We start from the raw sequence: 17,635 nt of genomic DNA, 5'->3' as shown, positions 1-17,635 counted from the left end.
TACTGGGGCCCCTGCAGGTCGGTTTTTACTCGTACGAGCTGCTGGGACAGTCTCGACAAAAGGCCAAACGCCAATTTTGCCGTCGAATTTTTCCCTTGCCAACGCATTTGCGCGTGGCTCTGCCACTGCTACTAGAAACATAACTTATGGAATAAACCTCTTGTTATGTGTTGTACGAAGTGGACCAGTTTCGTCAGGGAGAAGATATATTTTTTGGTTAACCTTAGCTAGGTAAAACCACTTCTCGTCGATGTGAACAACATCGGACATGGTCGCAAACTTGTACGCAGCAATCGTCTCATCGTGCACCGAACAATTGGTCATAAACGAGAGTCGGGCAGCTTGTTTCTCCTTGGAGAGGTGTGGTTTCAAACGGTTGGAGGTCGGACGGAGCAGTTTTTTTGCTTTGAGCCTTGACAGGGTCGAGCGCGAAACACCAGAGTGGACAGCAAGTGTTCGGAGGTTCTGGCGGAGACGGAAAGGCACGGAACGTATATTGCCTTGTACGTCTTCGATGGGGTGCTTGGCGACGGCCCGATTTGGACTTTATGTGTCTCTTGATCGCGTCCAGCGCCCTTCCTTGATGCTGGTTTTCTGCAACCTCTTCCACACCGAGGCAATGGTTAGGCGGCTTCGGCCAAATTTCGCTGCGGCTTCGTTGATTGCTCCGTGCTCCAGCTTGTCGTTCTTGGTCCTTGCGGCGAGGTCGAGGCAAATGGACAGACGCTCATCGTCAGTCAAGTTCTTCATGATCGCAGCATTCGAGTTTGAATGTTGCGGGAGCCGAAGGCGATGATGTAGAAACTTATGGTGAAATGATTGGCTATTATTGACGCATGCAAGAGTGTATGATTGGCTGAAGTTTCCTAATAAATCAAATTTGTGGCCGCTGCGATGCTTTTACAGTTAGTGGGTTTTGCTGTTGTGTACGAATCGTCATTTCATTTTGACTACTTTGGTTCAATTTTTGTGTCAAAATTCGAAAAATTGAGCTTAATCCATACATTTTTGTGAAATGCATAGATCATTCTGGGACAGAGGTTGTATAGTTTATAAAGGTGTGTATTGAGGCTGTATCTTGACGACACAAGCGAAATTCCATTGCTTGAACGTCCGACGCGACCACGAACGGCACTTGCCAGGGCGGTCACGGGGTCCCCTCAGCCGAGTGGCAATGGCCCCAACGAGATCGCAAGAGTGCCTTGCAGAGGCAAAGGCTCGGCCAAGTGACTCGACTGGCATGTAGCGAATTCATACAATTTTCTGCGTGTATTGGGGTCGTTTGGGGCCGGCCACATGTCGGATATGGGGTCACCCCCATCGACGGTGGGGTTGTCTCCAGGTGTCCCCTGATGTGTGCTCGGGGGCGAGGCGGCTTCGATCAGGGGATCCGCAAAACAACGTGGTCGTAGATCGCACGGCAACTCCGTCGTCCCTGCCTGCATGCTGTGAGCACTACCAGCATAACCTGGGCATGATGTCCTGTACCGGTTTCCATCTTCATTGCATGTGTATCGACGGAAGACGACACCGGTCATGTCAGTGAAGTGCAGACCGAGCGGCACCTGGGACTCCAAGTGCGAAGGGAATGATGGATGTGCGAGAGACGAATGACTGCCGACTCGCATGTCCGCCACGAGGACTCGTCGTGCACGTCGCAAGATCTGAATCGTCGCGCTCAAGGACCTTAGCTTCCGTGGTGGCATGAACACGATGGTTGAGAACTCGATCACGATGCCGAAGACGCATGTCGGCATCGTGGGACAACGGACTGGCACTTTGGTTTGATATGGAATCGTCTAACTGAAAACTATGGAGGCGGGGGGTCACAACGTCTCGGCCGGCGCGTTGTCATCGGAAAAGAGGTCTTCCCTGATGGCGGCAATCGACGTCATGTTGCGCGATGCGGCTTCCTTCCACAGCGCGTAATTCCGCTTGGTCGACATGTGGATTGGTCGAAAGCTGTCTTGGAACACGACCTGCGACACCGTGTCGAAGAACGGAAGCACGATAAACTCGAAGAACCCGATTTGGTTCTACAACAGCCGTGAGCGAATGAGCCAAGGGATCGCGACCCGACCTTGGCGCTGTTTTCAGCCCACCGATCCATGAACGGCGACACCTCGGTCGCTGAGTCCCGCTCGGCGTCGCCTTGGAGAAAGAACTCTTCCACGATCAGCGACGACCACAGACCGTGCAGCTTGACCGACTTGGCCGAATGCCCGATGTCCCCACACTTGACTACGACCTAGAACGTGGGCAGCTCCGTCAGCCACACGAGTTGAATGGATGGCTGGCGAAGGCGGCGCACCCGCATGAGGACCATCGGGTCGTTCGCGATGTCGTGTTTTTCGTCCGAGATGATCATCGATTTGAGGCTTCCGACAAGCTGCAAGTGCATGCTCAGGTCGGTGGCAAGCACCATTTCAATGATGGCTTTGCGCATCTCGCGGTACGACTTGTCCTTCATGCGGGCCCAGATGTCGCAGTTCGGGTTGTCCTGCGTGAGCAAGAACGACTCGGCCAGGTGCATGTTTTCCAGGACCGATTTGTCGTGGTACTGCATAGCGAGGCGGTGCCGCGCCTTGATCATAAAGTTGTTGCTCTTTCCAGGGTGTTTGTAGTCGTGGATCGCGGCCGCGACGAGGGCGGCAAAGAACTCATTCACGGTCAACAGCGACCGAATGTATCCGTTCTGGAGCTGCGCGATCAAATAGTTGACCGAATTCATCACGTCTGCCGCGTGAAACACGTTGTGCTACATCACATCAAGTCGACCCATGAGCTCCACTGCGCCACGAACAAAGCGCACGTACGTAGGGGTTGCCAACGTAGCCGTTGTCGATGCAGTACATAAAGTTTTTCATCGCGATGCGATCGACCTTGACGTCGTCGTAAAAGTTGTAGTGCTCAAAGAGCGCGGTCGCGAGCACAAAGAGCGGCCGCCCGTTCGTGTCGAGCGTAAACACGTCCGTGTTCCAGCCTTCCTTTTGCACGGTGGAGACGACTGTCGCCAGCATCGCCGTGTCCAGATGGGGCATGTGCTCGAGTGCAACGACGGCTTCGCCATAGATGTGGTCCCTCGACTTGGAACGGACATCGATGTGGTTGCTGCCCGTGCCGCCGACGCTACCGGCGTTGGTGGCCGACGCCATCACGTTGGCCGCGTTCGAGAGCCGACTTGTCGGGTTGTACTCTTTCTTGCCCAGCACCGAAATCGCCCAGTTCTTTGTGTCTTTGTCGACTTCCGAGTCGGAGTTGGCCATTTGAGTCGAAATGTCGGGCGTGAACAAATTCGTGTCGAGGCGGCTGAGCGCCGACACGATTGCTGCCATGCGGAACGCCTGGGCGTCGGTAAAGTTGCTCTCGTCCTGGAGCGCCCTCAGGTCCGAGATGATCTTGTGCACGGGGCTTTCGAGATCGATGGGGTTCTCCAGGTAGTCCTGCTGCTTCTTGAGTTCCTGCTTGAGGTTCTTGTTCTCTTCGGCAAACACTTCCCGCTGCTTCTTGGCAATCTCAGCTTCCTGCTCCTTCTCGTGCATTTGCAAGAATTCGACGCGGAGCATGCGCTCCATGTCGCGGTTCTGCAGCAACATGATGATCGAAAACAGCAGCGGAAAGCAAAACACCAAGATCTTGTTCGTGTTGAAGTACTTGTTGGACGTCGTCGGGTACACGAGCACCGTCAAGATCGTGTACGCCAGCGTTGTGACTACGCTCACCTACATGCGCGTCACGGTCAGTTGAGGAACAGGACGAAAGGGGCGGACGATGGTTTCCCGCCGCCCGTCGGAAGCACATCCATCGACACGCGTGCAGTCGATCGAGGCGCTTACCACGGCGGACTGCATGGACCCAATGCGCAAGAGCGGAATGAAAATCGACACGAGCACCATGCGGAGAAGGTTGATGTTCATCGTGGCCGCGGGCAGGAGGACGTCACCCATGTAGTCGAACAGAATGTCGCGGCCGGTGCCAGTGTACGACGGATATGGCCAGGCTTCGTCGTCGTGCGAGATCGTAAAGACGTCGGTTGCGTTGAGAAAGTGCGTGTAGTTGAGGAGCTTGGTCACGTCATCTTGGACGTACAGCTTCCACTCGTGCAGCATCGAGTACATGCCGCCGCCGATGATGGAGAAGGTCCAGCACGTCACGACCACGGCGTAAATGTTGTGAAAGTGCGACTTGAATCGTTTGAGTGTAGACACCCACAGCATGATCGGAATCGGAATCATGGCCGGGAACACGTACAAAAAGTACGTTTTCGACTTGTCCCGGACAACGTCGTCGGGCGAAATGAGGTTGTACAAGTTGGGCGAGATCGTCATGAAGTAGAGCAGGAGAAACACACACACGATGCGAAACGATCGCGGCGACCACTCCTTGGCGGCCTTCTCCATGTACAGCTGCTCGAGCTTGGGCTGGCCCACGAACCGCGCCGTGAGCGGGTGGTACCGGATCACCGCCACGTTTTTCACGGTCGTGTGCGACTTGAATCGAATCGTGTCGGCCATCGTGACCATGGACGGCGAGATCCGGGTGAACCGTATAAACTTGACGTCTGGCATGTTGGCCACCGCCACAATCACGCGCGCTGAAGGAAGGCGCGGACGCCGCGACGACTGCGTCCCTTCGGACCACCAAAGCGAGCTCTGCTCCGCTTGCCGAAACGACTCCTAAAATTAGAGTCGAAATCCTGCCGACCGAGCTATTTCGAGCTCGTAATCATATCCCCTGTTATGAAAGGACCAACTCGGTCGAAGTAGCAACGCCGATTGAAATCGTGATCTCGGACACATTCGTCCTCTCAGGGAGTGTCGTTGGCCTCTGGCATCACTCTTGTCCATGCACTTGCTTCAACTTCATGCCGCACGAGGTGTCCACTCAAGCAGCTGCGGCGACGAACGCCTACATCGCACACATCGCAGTGGAGACAACTGCTTCTTTCATGTTCGACCTATACAACCTCGCTTCTTGGATTGTCAGGTCCAGCGCCATGTGCACACGCATGCAGAGGCTTCGACGCCATCGCAAGAGCTACAGGGCACTGTTGCAGCCATCGCGCATAGGCTCCGTGTGTCTTGAGCCGACATCCCGACCAGGACGCAGCGATCACCGACCCGCCTTGTCATTGTCGATAGATATGTATAAATTGATTTGACACGGGAGGAGCGCTGATCCTGCTACAAGTACTTGGGAGGCTGCATGTACCTTGACTTGACCACGGTGTGTTTGATGGGTGGCTGAGCCGCGACCCTTGTCCTGAGCTCGGCAAGACCAGGTCCGAGTTTTGCACTTGTTCTTGTCGTCGAGAACGACGGGACTTTTCGTTTGAGCGTGAACGACGGCGCAGGCTTGATACTCAAGTGCGGATGACCAGTCGGCACGGCAGACGGAAGCGTGGGTGTGTTTTCCTTGAGTAGCGCTGGCGTCAGGTTGCTCCCTGGCTGTGTTACGTCGTCCACGTGAGACGTCTCAGGAGATGGATGAAGCGCTGGAGATGCATGCACAGTCGCAGTTGTTGCAATCGGTAGCAGTGGAGGAGCGGACAACGACGGGGTGGCTGCACCACCGACTTTTGTTTTTCGATTCACAATGCGTTCCATGGCCAAGCGAGTTTTGTTGTACTTTTCTTCCAATTCCGTGTACGCGTATTGCAGCTTCTGGTGGTCGCTTCCCGCCTTTTCGGCCACCGCCAGTTTGTGCCGCTGTTTTTCGACCCTGTCATGCACTTGCGCCAATTCCTGGAGAACTGCCACGACTTTTTCACGAAGGTTGGTGGGATCGTCAACGCCCAGCAGCTGCACCAGCTCGGTATGCAACGCCTCGACCGACCTCAATTGATGTTTTGTGTCTTCCAAAATGGTGTCTTGCCGCTGCAACCTGAGTTCGTACTCGTGGGCTTGGTCCCTGCACTTTTTCTCAACGTCGAGCTCCATCCGTCGGGTTTGAAGTTCCCGCATCTGTTGGTCGAGCTGAATCTTCTTCTTCGTGTCCAGGATGGTCGATTCAGCATCCAAATGGACCTTCTGGTGCTGCAGCAGTTCGTGGTCCTTCGCGTTGAGCTCGGCCTGGAGCCGAGTGATCTCGGCTTTGAGGAACGTCGTCTCGGACACATGCCGCTCGATCTCGGTCTTGCTCGCCGCCATGTGGATCTGTAACGTTGCGTGCTCTTCCGTAAGTTGCAATAGCTTGGACTTGAGAAGTGTCGATGCCGACTCGACTTCCCTCGATCGTGCGTTGACACTTCGCATTTCTTCGTGCAGCGCATTGACTTCGCCTTGAAGTCGCGCAGACTTTTCGACCATCACCTGCAGCTCACCTTCCGCTTCGCGCTGTGCATCCTTGCTCATGCCTGCCTTTGTGGTAAGTTGATGATTCACTTCTTCGAATTCCACTTGCATGCGACGGATCGTGCCTTCCAGCTCCAAAATGGACGTGTCCTTTGCGGTGTCTTGCCGTCGAAGCTGTTTGTTTTCACCATCTAAAGTCTGGATTGCAAACTCCTGGTCGCGGAGGATCTTTTTGAGCATGTCAACTTCGGCCAACTGTTTGTCGCGGGACTCGAGTTCTGCTTGAAGAATTTGGATTCGATTCACGCTGGCCTTCCACGCCGCGTCCATCTTTTGCAGATTTGTCAACGCCTTGTCATGCTTTGCATTCGCTATGAGTAGCATCTCTCGGTGTTCAACTAAGCTTTGTTCCATTTGCACGAGCTCTTTCTTCATGATGAAGCTCTCTTCCTCCAACTCCTGTGCCGTTGTATCGCCCCCCATTCGTTGCAGCAGTCGCTCCTAACATGGTGAATGTTGGGCTGTTGAGTTGTATGGCGTTCTACTCACCCTCAGATGAGCAACTTCCATCTTCAGGTCCATACGGTCGCGCTCGGCCTGGTCCAAGCGCGTTTTGGTGCATCCCACCAGTTCGAACGCGCCGTCGGCCTTGCGCATCACGGCAATTCGAATTTTCAAAATGTCGTGAATGACCGGATAATTCAGGTCGCGTATCCGGGTATCCTCGGATTTTGCTCTTCGATGAGTTGGCGCATCTACGAAGATGACCAGGCACACTTGCAAGGGAACCTGCGCAAGCAGCGATGCGGCAACCAACCAAAGCAGTGCCCGACGCTGGGGTGGACCGCTTCACAAGAAGGGGGCCATTTTTATGTGAAGCCAGACTGGCTTGCGAGTACAAACCATCCGCCGTATCGCTGCCGACCGTGCCCTTTGCTAGGTGCACAACGTACTCTGGATCCGTTGAACGGAGTCTAGCGTGAAAAGATGCCGTGTATATGCTGTGCTGCAAGTGTGAGCGGTGGTGAAAGCGTTGTTTGAGGACTTAGGTGAGCACGTCGCTCACCACCGTCGCCAACGTTGCCCTTCGAGGCATGCACGATTTAAGTCAAGAGAACCTGGTGGCATGGCTGAAGAAGGTTCATTTCTCACATGGACGGAGATTATTGTGTGGCTAGTACACTCTCTTCAAGACTGCTACGTCGTTGAAAGCTGGTTCTATCACGAACTGTCTGCCTGTTGCAGCCCCTTGTCGGCGTCCACCTTGGGGGCCTTCGTGCACGAATTGATCCACAGCCGTTTGCGTACGTGCATGGTCGCGCTGTCTCGACGGTGCCAAGGTCCCTTGAACGATCGAGCGTACTGCCATCCATTCTCATCGCCGAGCCGGATGTCGTACACCCACCCGACGTGGGACACAAAGCCAGGGGGGATTGGAGCGGTGGTATCGGCCATGTGAAAGCCGCCGATGGCTGTGGTAGGGTCCTGTGTATGGTCATCAGAGCATTTCGTCCACGGGTATGGGTCTGCGGGCGGCAAGTCCAAATACTCTTTGGACCATTCGCGGCGGACGATGGAGAAGCGCTGGTGCTCCCAAACCTCCAACTGGATCGTTGCATCCTTGTCTTTCGAAGACAGTGTGATGATGTCAAAGGCAAGTTCAATGTGGGCAGAGTGCACTGGCGACGGTCGGCGACGGCGTCGACTGGCGGATGTGATGACAGGAAACGTGTGCGTCGTGCACTGGGGAAGGTGGATGCCAATGGGAATGTCACCCAAGTGGATGTGCGCCTCACCGACCAGCTCGTCGGGGATAACGTCATTGTGGTCAAACACAGACACGCGCAGAATGCACCGCTCGCGCTCCGTCTCGGACATCGTCACAACATACACTTCTCCCGTCCACGTTGGGTTCACCGTGAATGGAACGACCTTGGTCACGTACGGCCGCGGGGTTTTGTGGACGCCACGCAGCTCCATGACAACGTACGGGTCACAAGAACACGAGCCAAGGATCCCCATGTCTGGCGGGATGTCCACCACCCGCTTCACGTGGATGCGGACTTGCTGCTGCCGGTCCATATCCAATTGCGTTCGTGGGTCAGATCCCGTCACAAAATCCTGTAACGCGTCTCAATTATTAACCTTTCTATATCCCTACTTCTCCTGTATCTACCAAAATCTCCCTGATACTGCACGACAATACACTTGAATTATGACTAGGTTCACAATAAATGAATATAAATCCTTAATCTGTGTTGTGCTGCACCTACAATTAAATGCGAAATTCACCGGCCGACGCGAAACCACCGTCTGTGTCAGAACGTTGGAGAATCGGCGGAACAAACACATCACCGCCCCCGTCTGCCGCGCGATCGTCGTCGCTCCATGCATCCTCGTCTTGGGCAGCGGTCGTGGACCGTGGCGACGGCAGTGACTCTTCATGGTCGTGTCGTCCATGTCTTGGGTCGACTTTGATGTCTGGTGGTGTCCACAACATGATGAGTCCGTCTTCGCCACCCGTGATTAATTCCTACACAGTGCGTTGAGTCAGGACTGCTTCATGCTCAGTGTGCGCACTCTCGTCGTGGGTCGATAGATGCAGCTCGTCACGCGACTGTAGTGCGCTGTGAGCTTGGTACAGGGTGTGCTGTGGTTAACTCCATGCAGCAGGTGCGACACGACGGATCCGTTCGACCCGACAGGATGGTATACCTGCGAGTCACGTGCGTGAGTGCCCGTTGTCCACCACTCGATGCGCCACGTACCATGGTGGAATCGCTGCCGCCTTCTTGAACAAGGCCAATAGTCACAGGGCGAGGACCCTTGCACTGGATCAAACCATAGTTATGAAACTAGGCAGGTCGCGTCAGCACGATGGAGACCATGGAGTGCCTGCATCTTCACCAAGTGGACTCCCGTCGACGCGTTCCAAAGCCGCATGCAGTTGTCCCCACCGGAACTGACTAAGCAACGACCGTCCGGTGTATATCGGAGCGACTGAATTGCCTGAGTGTGTGCTTGGGCGCTGGTGCCATGGTTCTCTGCGCTGCAATGATGGGGGTCGTTGTGTCGGGGGCGTTTCGGGACGCGTACCTACCAACTCGTTTCATTCAGTGCCTTGGAAGCATGCGCAGTCAAATCGTGGAGGACAGGTGGTAGTCATGAGTACAGGGCACAGATACACACCGCTGCTTCGTGGCGGGGAATATCTGGAAGACCATCTTGGTTGAGGACCATCAAGCACGCCGACGCGCCCGACCTCCGAATGTCTAGAGATGGCGACGAACATGGCAGCATCCTGCTTGTGAAAAAAACACTCAAGATCGGCACGCACCCCACAACCGAATGGACCCGTCGGCTGCACCCGTCGCCAAGTGAAACTCGTCTGAGAGGGACCACGCAATACAACGAACGGCGGCGCGATGGCCGAGAAGGCGGTGGGTGCTGGCGCCAATGGCTACGTCGCACAGTCGGACGTCCGCGTGGTCCGTGCCGACAGCAAGTAATGTGGATCCGCAAGGAGAAAAGCACGCGGCATGAACAACGTCGTGGAGACAAAACGCGCTCGCGACGTCCATTTCATTCGCATCCCACAGCTTGACTGTGGTGTCTTGGGACCCAGTGATGAACATTCCATTGTCCACAGGGTACCATTGCACAGCGGTAATCCCAGCCGCATGTCCAGGCAGGTTCTAAGAGACTTGGATGACGGACGAATTCCTCGTCGTGCGCGTTACCTGCGTCTGCGCAGCATCGAACGTTCGTACGTCTCGGGGTCGCTTCAATGGCTTGACGGTACACATCGGTTTAATCGAGCTGGAATCCTCAGGAAGTGGAATCGTGTCGAAGATGGACAGGTCAAAAATGCGTAGGGCACCGGTGCCCGCCCCCACGAGCAGATATTGATTCTCGACCGGATCTAGATCCATGTGCCACACGTTCATGCCTTGTCGGTGAATCACTTTCTTCTGGTTGACCTTCAACTGCCTTGAACCTTCCGCGTACACATCCTCAATGTACTCGCGTGGCGAAACCTCCCCAAGAGACCGCCGCAGGACATGCGCATACGCGCTTGACCGCTGGACTGCCGCCATCGTGTTCAAGCATCAAGATGGAGGGATCCGGATAAATTTCCATTTTCCGGGAACTGAAACGGCAATGTTTGAATGTGGGCGGCTGGTTGTCGACATCCTCCTGATGGAACCAAGGGCGGCATTCACTCTTGGGCAGATATAGCGCATATCAAGGCACCTTTACAGGATCGAGCAACTGCGAGGGTCGAGCAGGGGCTGCAGTATCTGAGCTACAGCTGATGGAAAGCGATGGTATCCTAACCGACGTCTTCCGATGCGCCAAACCAAGTAATCTCGCAAGGTACAGTTGGCGTCGGAAAACGATGTGTGCTTTGATCGGAGTACAAAACAAGCGTTTTGTGGAGGTTGGCCTGTCACTTGGGTCAAGCGATGGACTAGCACGAGCGGTTGGGCTCCGCTGCAAACATGGATCTTTGCGATGGTTGGTGTCGTGGGGCTCGCAAACTCGATGTTATTCGCAAGCACGAATACATCGTATTCCCAACAACGTTGGCGCTACCCTGTCGCCAAGACTTGCCAGCTCCTTTTCTCAATTCGCCAAATTCCATGCATGCCATGATCAAGTCTGTCTAGGTCGCCGCGGTGACCATTCACGACGTCCCTGTGCCGATAGCGGTGCTCCCGACCCAAGACGGGCGGGGGATAACCCGCGAGATCACTCATCCCTCGGACTTGCACTCTTCGAACAAAACAAAGACCGAGCGCACGACCCGTCGACGCTCCATGAAACACAAACGGACGTACAATTGCGAAGAAAGCTCCATGGACGTGGTCATGCCAGAGAGCGTGAACGACGATGTCGCGTTTCGGGCGATCAAGTCCAACCGCTGGCCGACGACGTGCCGCTCGTCATGTGCGGGATGGGATGTGACTCGACACATCACGAGCCGTGCCAGGCACTGCACTCGCGTAATGCCATCGTGCAATACCACTTGGATATCACGCGGAGGGAGCAAGTGTTTGTTGCGTACGAGAGTGTGTGGATGTTTCTGTCGATTTTTCAAGTTTACACAAACCAGGTCAATGGACTTCTGTCGGTGTTCGTCATGAACACGCGTCCGTCGATCTCAAGCAAGGGGTACTCGACGCCTCGGCCCGGTCGTCGCACATCGTGGCGCTGCCCTCCGACTGCGATCGTCATCTCGGTGTGTGCCAAGATGGCGTGGTGTAGTTTCCAGTGTATATAGTAAATGATAAGCTGGCTGGTGGGGGACCCGCTACGGTTCTGGCAGCACGCTCCGACAGGTGGGGCACTCCATTTTGACTTGCATCCATTCTTGCAAGCACGGGCGATGGAACACGTGATCACATGGAGCTATCATGTAGTCACGGGCTTCCATATCGAGCTCCACCTGCGCATGGGTCAGCCCATGGTCCTCAACACGCGCCGCACGCACCATGCAAATGACACAGTCTAGTTCGTCGCCTTGGTTCACGCGGAGAAGCGACAACTGGTCAGGGTCCATGCGCCGTTCGTAGTTGTACTTGACTGGCAAAAACATGGCCGGGACAAAGAACCGAGGGCCCCAGTATCGCTGAAGAAAAAGCACAGCTACTTGGGCTGTCATCCACACGACGAGCCCCACGCACAGGTGGGGATGGTATTGCAGCGGAAACTAAACATGATTGAGCTCGACCGACACATCCAGCGTCCACGTACGATCGGCATGGCCGTGAGAAAGTTGTTCGGGCACCCATACAAGTACAAAGGCAAGAAGAGCCGCGTCATCGACATCCCGACTACGTAGCCATTGTCCAGTGGATTCCGCACTTCACGGTGGACGTTATGGACGATCTGCGGCACCCAGAACGACGACGCAATCACAACGAGCACTTGCATCCATGGCTAGTCCACGATCTCTCGCATTAGCAGCCATGTCGGTGGTCGAGGGCAACGTACCCAGCCGTAGTAGATCACGCATAGCCCCACCAGCAACGAAATGTAAAATCTCGAGTACAGCGTCGTGAGCTCTCGTCGCATCACGTTCCAGCCTTCCGTAAACTGCTGGGGCCGTCGTGCCTTCCAGATCAAGAGGAGGAAGCGCATTTCGAAGATGGAAAATATGATGAGCTGGAAGAATGACACGGTCGCGAACAGCGTAAAGATGTGCTGGGCCACAATGCCTGTCGTCAAGTGCAGCAAGCACAAGTACGAGTCGACGACTGCTTGGGCCCCAACTGTGACCAGGCTCACCTTGGCCGCTGCCGCCTGGGTGCTGCTCACTTGCAGTTGCTTGAGCAATAAGTAGATTTGTGCGAGGCACAGCAATGCCATCATGATGGCGTAACCACTCGCTTTCGTGTAAAACGTGTTGAAGTTTTCTTCGACAAACGTCGCGTTGGCACGCCAGTAGAGACCACACACGTCACTACCGGCGATCCCGGACACAGCGCCCACCGAGTTGACGTCGCCCGGTTTGATCAAATTTCGGTCCACTTCGAAGTCGAGCGTGTACACGCACTGCTCGCGCTGGGTCGGGAAGCCGCCCCCCGTGCGCAGTCGCTGGTTCGAGCCAGTGAACCTACAGGGGCACAATTGGCATCAGGAGGGCTCGACAAGAGAACCAAGGAGCACGCTAGACTGCATCGGAGCATTATCGTTTCGAAGGAACGAGTCGAACGCTTTGGACGAGACCCATGGCGCACGAGTTCAGCGGAGTCGGTGGGGCAGCACGATTCCAAACCAAACGATCAAGCCCAAAGCATCGACCAAGCAAAGGCTATGGAATATGCAAAAGATCCGACGAAGCGGCAGCGACCACGGCCTGCATCTTGTCACGTACGGATTGTATCGAGGCGGAGAAACTTCGAAGTGCATTTCGTCTTCTTCGTCGTCATCAATGTCGAGGCCGCCGATGGTTGAGCTGTTCGTGTCGGCGGCAGTATAGGACGGATATACCAAGTCGACGCTGGATTCGGGAATGTTTCCAAACAGCGTGAGGCGGCCGACACGACGGAGGAAAACGCCTTGGACCGGCAGGATCGTCATCGCGAGCATCTCGTCGTGCATGATGGCTTGCCCGACGACGTAAGCGATATCTTTGTTAACTTCGTTGACAGGCGACGGCTTTTCACTCAAGATAAGCCAGAGAATGCCGCTGTTGGACACGGTCGCGACGTCCGCCGACCCCGCGATGTGGGTCGTGTTCGAGGCTGCGCCACTCCCATAGTACGGGCGGTACGCTGGATGCACTGATCGATTCGCTTCATGCATTGCTTGTTCGGCTTGATAGGCTGTCTTCGACATCGTCACCCATTCGCCTTTATATACGCCGGTGATGTTGTCTTCCACAATGATCTGAAGGTGTAAGCATGAGGAGAGACAGCGATCAGACAAGGCAGTACTTGTCCAGGATGACGAAGCTGCCTCTCCGAGTCGAGTAGCGACAGGAAATATCGGATCTGGGTTGCGCGCTCCGTCGCGTTGTCCGTGAATGGCCACTACACGAAACAGGGCACATGACAAAGGGCCAGGAAAGACATGATTTGCAAACCTTGTCGGCAATCGATGGGCCAGCATTGCGCATGCGCGTTTGTTGCGTGTTGCCGTCCAGAAAGAGGAGAAAGAAGCACACGAAGATGGTCGTGCTGAGCAGCCGTTGCAAGCGATTCCGTTGCATGTTCATTTGGTACTCCTGCTCTTCTCGTCCGAGTATCATGAGGCCAGGCGGTTGGCCACCTCCACCGCTTCCCCCATTGTTGTTCCCACTTTGGCCTGCATATACCAAGATCACGGCATCGTTGCGCATGATGGTGGCGAAGTTCCACGATGGCGCAGGGAGATGACGCTGGAATAAAAAAATTGCTACTGTCCGTCGTCTGCGCTTCATACAAATTCCAATATATTCAGAATAGTTTAATTCCAAAATCCACATTTTTGCAATATGTAGGACAATATGCATATACTACTTCGAGCTGAACACAACACAAATAAACGAATTTTCTATCATTCTTAAGCAAAAATCTTCATTTTGATCTTCACATCTGGAATAATAATGATACATCAAATAATGCACAATACTTCACAATATTGCATATATCTCTAACGGCTTGCATTGCACATTGACACAATCCCACAAAGACATGTTGCCAACGTCGTCACAGTCGACGCCGCAATGGCAGCTCATTTTGTACGCGGCGATCTTCCTCGTGCTGTCCGTAGCCCTCTCGAACGCGATTGCGTGGCTCAAGCAGTTCCGGCAAGAGGCTCGCATTGCACAAAAGACGACCACGTTGACGCAAGATGCCTCGCCGACCGCAGGTCCGGTCATTCCGGTGACCATTCTCACGGGGTTTTTGGGCTCGGGCAAGACAACGCTGCTCAACTCAATCTTATCGTCTCCGGACCACGGATTCAAGATTATGGTATTGGAGAACGAACTGGGCGCGGTGAGCATCGACCACGAACTGATTGCAAACCACCCCCGCGACGGCGTCGTCGTCATGCAGAATGGGTGCATGTGTTGCTCGGCGCCATCCACGGCGACAACGAACGAACTCGAGCGGATCCTGGATCAGTTGCTCGAGATGCAGGCGGCGACAGACAGCTTCGACTACCTTATCGTGGAAACGACCGGGATCGCTGACCCCGGCCCGATCCTGAAGACTTTCTTGGAGCTTCGCGCGAGTCGGTTTCGTCTGGACGGAGTCGTCACGCTTGTTGATACAGCGTCGCTGCTGAAATTGGAGACACAGCAGTCGATGTGGCCGGTCGAGATGCATTCGCAATTGGCGTATGCTGACTTGATTGCGTTGAACAAGATGGATTTGGTCGACAGCTGCCAGAAGGAGGACGTTGCCGCGCTCACCCGACACATCCGAACCATCAACCCTGACGCCACGCTCGTGGAGTGCCACCACTCGCAGCTCGCGGTCGCGGACCTGCTGCATATTCGGACGTTTGACGCAAGTCGGTTTAACTTTGCCAGCGTGATCGCGTCTCAACACACTAAAGATCTTGACACGGTGGTGCTGACGTCCACGGCGCCGCTCAACTTAGGCGCGTTTGGCCACTGGTACGTGGTATGAAAGAAGGGAAGGGAGTTGTAATTCATGGGCACTGCATGCAGGCTGAACGGCGTGGTCGACTCGCACTGGAAGCGGGGCATCTTTCGCATGAAAGGACTTGTTCTAGACGTAGATGGGACCGTCTGGCTCCTCCAGTGTGTTCTCGACACGTACACGCTCGCCCCCACGACCGATCAAGTCGCGGCAAAGGTCAAGAAGAACTCGTCCTGTGCGTCCCAAGTCGTCGTGATTGGATTGCACCTTGACAAGGACGCGTTGAAAGCGTCATTTGCTGCCGTTGTGGCAGGCCATGCCTCTGCAAAAGACAAGGATGCTTAACTGGAAAGACATGCGTTCGAGTGGAGTTGATCGACACGAGCATGCACCCCATGGCGCTGGACAAGTTGCCGTGATGAGCTCTGCGAAGATATCCCTGGTCGCATGGCAGGATGTAGTGCCAGCACACACCACGTGACGTATTCGATTGAGAAGCAAGTTAAATAGGAATAAGACAGACGGGTTGGCCTCAAATGAAAGAGTGGTCGAGGCTATCGTCGGTGGAGTCGTTGCTGGCGTGGCGCTTCGGATCATTCAGGGCGAGAAGGTCTCTCCCTGAATCGTCAATGGGCGGAAGGCTACCGGTCGTATGTGGTCGCTGTAGCATGGCCGTCACCACAAGCTTGTCGAACCAGCCACTCAAGGTTTCGGCGGACCGAGTCGGCAGCCGCAGGTGCAGTTCATTGCCGGCGCTCAACGACACGACGAGAGTGTCGGTGCGCTTGGTGTCTCGGCGAACTCCTTGGATGTACCCGCGACGGCGAGGGACGTCGTACGGCCTGTCAGTCATGTAGTACGACAGCATGCGGTCTTGCAAGACAAAGTAGTATCGATTCCATCGGCGCAGAATGTCTGAGCGCTTGAGGAGCCAGCCACATTTATCGACGCGCAACGTGTCTCGGGCGACACTACAATCGTTGAGAGGATCGGTGGATCGCATAATTCCAGCGCTCGCAGCTTTGCTCGATGGCGAGAGGAAGTCTTGGTGGTGTTCGTGGTTCGACGCTGACCACGAGCGAGATCGAGTGAAGGCCGTGGCCCGCAGCGCAGCTAGCCAAGTCTGTCGGATATCCGAGCGAGGGGCGCGGATCTCGATCACTTTACCACTCGTGGCAAACACCTTGAACCCGAGCTTGTTGTTGATTTCTTCGATGTGCGCGACACGAAGGACACCACGAGGTTGAGCCCCAGTTCCCAGGGCCGTGGCGTGTTGGATGAGATGATGGGCTGGGGACGCGCTGTTCGACGACAACGTCTGTTGCTTGATGAATTCTTCCGACGGAAAGGATTCATAGTAGCTGAGCACCCCTTGGGTAAAGCTGAAGTATCGGTGCCGCCATCGACCGAGCAGGGAGCTACGCATCCAGAGCCAGCCGGAGAGGTCAGAGTCCGGCGTGGCATGGGGAGACGGTGGTTCGTTGGGGTTGAGCATGTAACTGGTGCCGTCCATGATTGGCATGCCCAGGTCTTCGTCATTTCGACGTCGCGCCGCCGCCGCCGGCGGCAGTTGGGATGCCCGTGTCATCATCTGTCACAGGCAGTCACGATGAGATTTGTCGACCAACTTGCGATTCTGTTGGAAGAAGCCGTTTTATGCGTGTTATGTGACCTATCGTAGGTTGAATACACGGGATTGGTGAATCAACCAAACTATTGATTCAAAAAAATTGGTTTAAACAATATTTATCGTTTTATGCTGCATTGCATACAGCGCCCCCATTGATCAGTGCACGGCGCATCACAATGACGACGTGATTCAGCACCAGACGGAGTGTCTAGGTACATCAATCTCTCGCTTGAAAGACCGAGTGCTAGTGCCGCAGCGCGCGTGGTGGCTGTTTTAACGTGCCATCTTCCGACGTGTCCAGGGCGAATCTCGCGTTGTGCTGGCCACTTGCGACGGAAGAGCCCATCTCCTGCCTCGACAACCAATTGATTTCATTGGTTGAAATAGATTGAATTTTATCGAGTCAAATCGGAGTTCCCCCAAATCTCAAGCATTGGCGCCAAGCATTGCGGGTAGACACGCAAGAGGTCCTCGTGTCCAGAGCCATCAACTGTATGGATTCCGCCCGCATTACGCAACGATACCTCGGCTTCTTGCCACCGAACCGCAAGCTCTTCTCGTCCACTCGACTGGAAAGAAATCGAAGCTGTTTTGGTCGTGGCCTCTCGTTGATG

The 17,635-nt window shown here is 54.9% G+C and overlaps 7 protein-coding genes across 11 annotated transcripts; 1 reads left to right on the top strand and 6 right to left on the bottom strand.

The window, feature by feature from the left end:
• Nucleotides 1-1,717: 1,717 nt before the first annotated feature.
• On the bottom strand, nucleotides 1,718-4,878 carry H310_04473 (hypothetical protein). The gene is made up of 5 exons (XM_008868847.1): nucleotides 3,837-4,878; nucleotides 2,817-3,722; nucleotides 2,312-2,758; nucleotides 2,081-2,248; nucleotides 1,718-2,036 (listed from the first exon to the last, which is right to left on the bottom strand). Exons 1-5 carry the CDS (start codon nucleotides 4,566-4,568, stop codon nucleotides 1,827-1,829), a joined length of 2,463 nt encoding a protein of 820 aa, XP_008867069.1. The 5' UTR covers nucleotides 4,569-4,878; the 3' UTR covers nucleotides 1,718-1,826.
• A 246-nt stretch (nucleotides 4,879-5,124) lies between these two features.
• On the bottom strand, nucleotides 5,125-6,962 carry H310_04472 (hypothetical protein). The gene is made up of 2 exons (XM_008868846.1): nucleotides 6,843-6,962; nucleotides 5,125-6,794 (listed from the first exon to the last, which is right to left on the bottom strand). Exons 1-2 carry the CDS (start codon nucleotides 6,948-6,950, stop codon nucleotides 5,184-5,186), a joined length of 1,719 nt encoding a protein of 572 aa, XP_008867068.1. The 5' UTR covers nucleotides 6,951-6,962; the 3' UTR covers nucleotides 5,125-5,183.
• Nucleotides 6,963-7,385: 423 nt separating this feature from the next.
• On the bottom strand, nucleotides 7,386-8,423 carry H310_04471 (hypothetical protein). The gene has a single exon (XM_008868845.1). The coding sequence runs from the start codon at nucleotides 8,373-8,375 to the stop codon at nucleotides 7,515-7,517; it is 861 nt and encodes a 286-aa protein (XP_008867067.1). The 5' UTR covers nucleotides 8,376-8,423; the 3' UTR covers nucleotides 7,386-7,514.
• Nucleotides 8,424-8,545: 122 nt separating this feature from the next.
• H310_04470 (hypothetical protein) lies at nucleotides 8,546-10,390 on the bottom strand (the record flags this gene model as incomplete). The annotated part of the gene is made up of 7 exons (XM_008868844.1): nucleotides 8,546-8,826; nucleotides 8,874-9,008; nucleotides 9,062-9,148; nucleotides 9,201-9,389; nucleotides 9,483-9,565; nucleotides 9,631-9,988; nucleotides 10,034-10,390. 7 exons carry the CDS (start codon nucleotides 10,388-10,390, stop codon nucleotides 8,569-8,571), a joined length of 1,467 nt encoding a protein of 488 aa, XP_008867066.1. The 3' UTR covers nucleotides 8,546-8,568.
• Nucleotides 10,391-11,487: 1,097 nt separating this feature from the next.
• Nucleotides 11,488-14,190, bottom strand: H310_04469 (hypothetical protein). 4 transcript variants are annotated; one of them, XM_008868841.1, is made up of 7 exons: nucleotides 13,885-14,190; nucleotides 13,736-13,831; nucleotides 13,174-13,688; nucleotides 12,291-12,912; nucleotides 12,051-12,236; nucleotides 11,788-12,006; nucleotides 11,488-11,742 (listed from the first exon to the last, which is right to left on the bottom strand). In XM_008868841.1, exons 1-7 carry the CDS (start codon nucleotides 14,137-14,139, stop codon nucleotides 11,608-11,610), a joined length of 2,028 nt encoding a protein of 675 aa, XP_008867063.1. In that variant the 5' UTR covers nucleotides 14,140-14,190; the 3' UTR covers nucleotides 11,488-11,607. The 4 variants fall into 4 exon arrangements, with proteins under 4 accessions (XP_008867063.1, XP_008867062.1, XP_008867065.1 ...); XM_008868840.1 differs by having other exon boundaries at nucleotides 11,488-12,006; XM_008868843.1 differs by lacking the exons at nucleotides 13,736-13,831; nucleotides 13,885-14,190 and having other exon boundaries at nucleotides 13,174-13,735.
• A 238-nt stretch (nucleotides 14,191-14,428) lies between these two features.
• H310_04468 (hypothetical protein) lies at nucleotides 14,429-16,067 on the top strand. The gene is made up of 2 exons (XM_008868839.1): nucleotides 14,429-15,405; nucleotides 15,460-16,067. Exons 1-2 carry the CDS (start codon nucleotides 14,474-14,476, stop codon nucleotides 15,734-15,736), a joined length of 1,209 nt encoding a protein of 402 aa, XP_008867061.1. The 5' UTR covers nucleotides 14,429-14,473; the 3' UTR covers nucleotides 15,737-16,067.
• On the bottom strand, nucleotides 15,809-16,995 carry H310_04467. 2 transcript variants are annotated; one of them, XM_008868838.1, is made up of 2 exons: nucleotides 16,559-16,995; nucleotides 15,809-16,504 (listed from the first exon to the last, which is right to left on the bottom strand). In XM_008868838.1, exons 1-2 carry the CDS (start codon nucleotides 16,980-16,982, stop codon nucleotides 15,924-15,926), a joined length of 1,005 nt encoding a protein of 334 aa, XP_008867060.1. In that variant the 5' UTR covers nucleotides 16,983-16,995; the 3' UTR covers nucleotides 15,809-15,923. The 2 variants fall into 2 exon arrangements, with proteins under 2 accessions (XP_008867060.1, XP_008867059.1); XM_008868837.1 differs by having other exon boundaries at nucleotides 15,809-16,995.
• Between the last annotated feature and the right edge of the window lie 640 nt (nucleotides 16,996-17,635).

The sequence above is a fragment of the Aphanomyces invadans genome (assembly GCF_000520115.1).
Source record: "Aphanomyces invadans strain NJM9701 unplaced genomic scaffold supercont1.7, whole genome shotgun sequence".
Classification (NCBI taxonomy): Eukaryota; Oomycota; class Saprolegniomycetes; order Saprolegniales; family Verrucalvaceae; genus Aphanomyces; species Aphanomyces invadans.
The sequence above is the reverse complement of the archived record's forward strand: the minus strand, read 5'-3'. Positions and strand labels throughout refer to the sequence as shown.

Coding starts and splice junctions, on each gene's coding strand:
- H310_04473 (XM_008868847.1), bottom strand. CDS start 4,568: ATGCCAGACGTCAAGTTTATACGGTTCACCCGGATCTCGCCGTCCATG. Junction 3,723..3,836: donor GGTCCATGCAGTCCGCCGTG/GTAAGCGCCTCG, acceptor ACGCGCATGTAG/GTGAGCGTAGTCACAACGCT. Junction 2,249..2,311: donor ACCCGATGGTCCTCATGCGG/GTGCGCCGCCTT, acceptor CCCACGTTCTAG/GTCGTAGTCAAGTGTGGGGA.
- H310_04472 (XM_008868846.1), bottom strand. CDS start 6,950: ATGCGCAAGGCCGACGGCGCGTTCGAACTGGTGGGATGCACCAAAACG. Junction 6,795..6,842: donor TGGAAGTTGCTCATCTGAGG/GTGAGTAGAACG, acceptor TCACCATGTTAG/GAGCGACTGCTGCAACGAAT.
- H310_04471 (XM_008868845.1), bottom strand. CDS start 8,375: ATGGACCGGCAGCAGCAAGTCCGCATCCACGTGAAGCGGGTGGTGGAC.
- H310_04469 (XM_008868840.1), bottom strand. CDS start 14,139: ATGCGCAACGATGCCGTGATCTTGGTATATGCAGGCCAAAGTGGGAAC. Junction 13,832..13,884: donor GCCCATCGATTGCCGACAAG/GTTTGCAAATCA, acceptor TGTTTCGTGTAG/TGGCCATTCACGGACAACGC. Junction 13,689..13,735: donor AGCTTCGTCATCCTGGACAA/GTACTGCCTTGT, acceptor TTACACCTTCAG/ATCATTGTGGAAGACAACAT.
- H310_04468 (XM_008868839.1), top strand. CDS start 14,474: ATGTTGCCAACGTCGTCACAGTCGACGCCGCAATGGCAGCTCATTTTG. Junction 15,406..15,459: donor TTAGGCGCGTTTGGCCACTG/GTACGTGGTATG, acceptor CACTGCATGCAG/GCTGAACGGCGTGGTCGACT.
- H310_04467 (XM_008868837.1), bottom strand. CDS start 16,982: ATGATGACACGGGCATCCCAACTGCCGCCGGCGGCGGCGGCGCGACGT.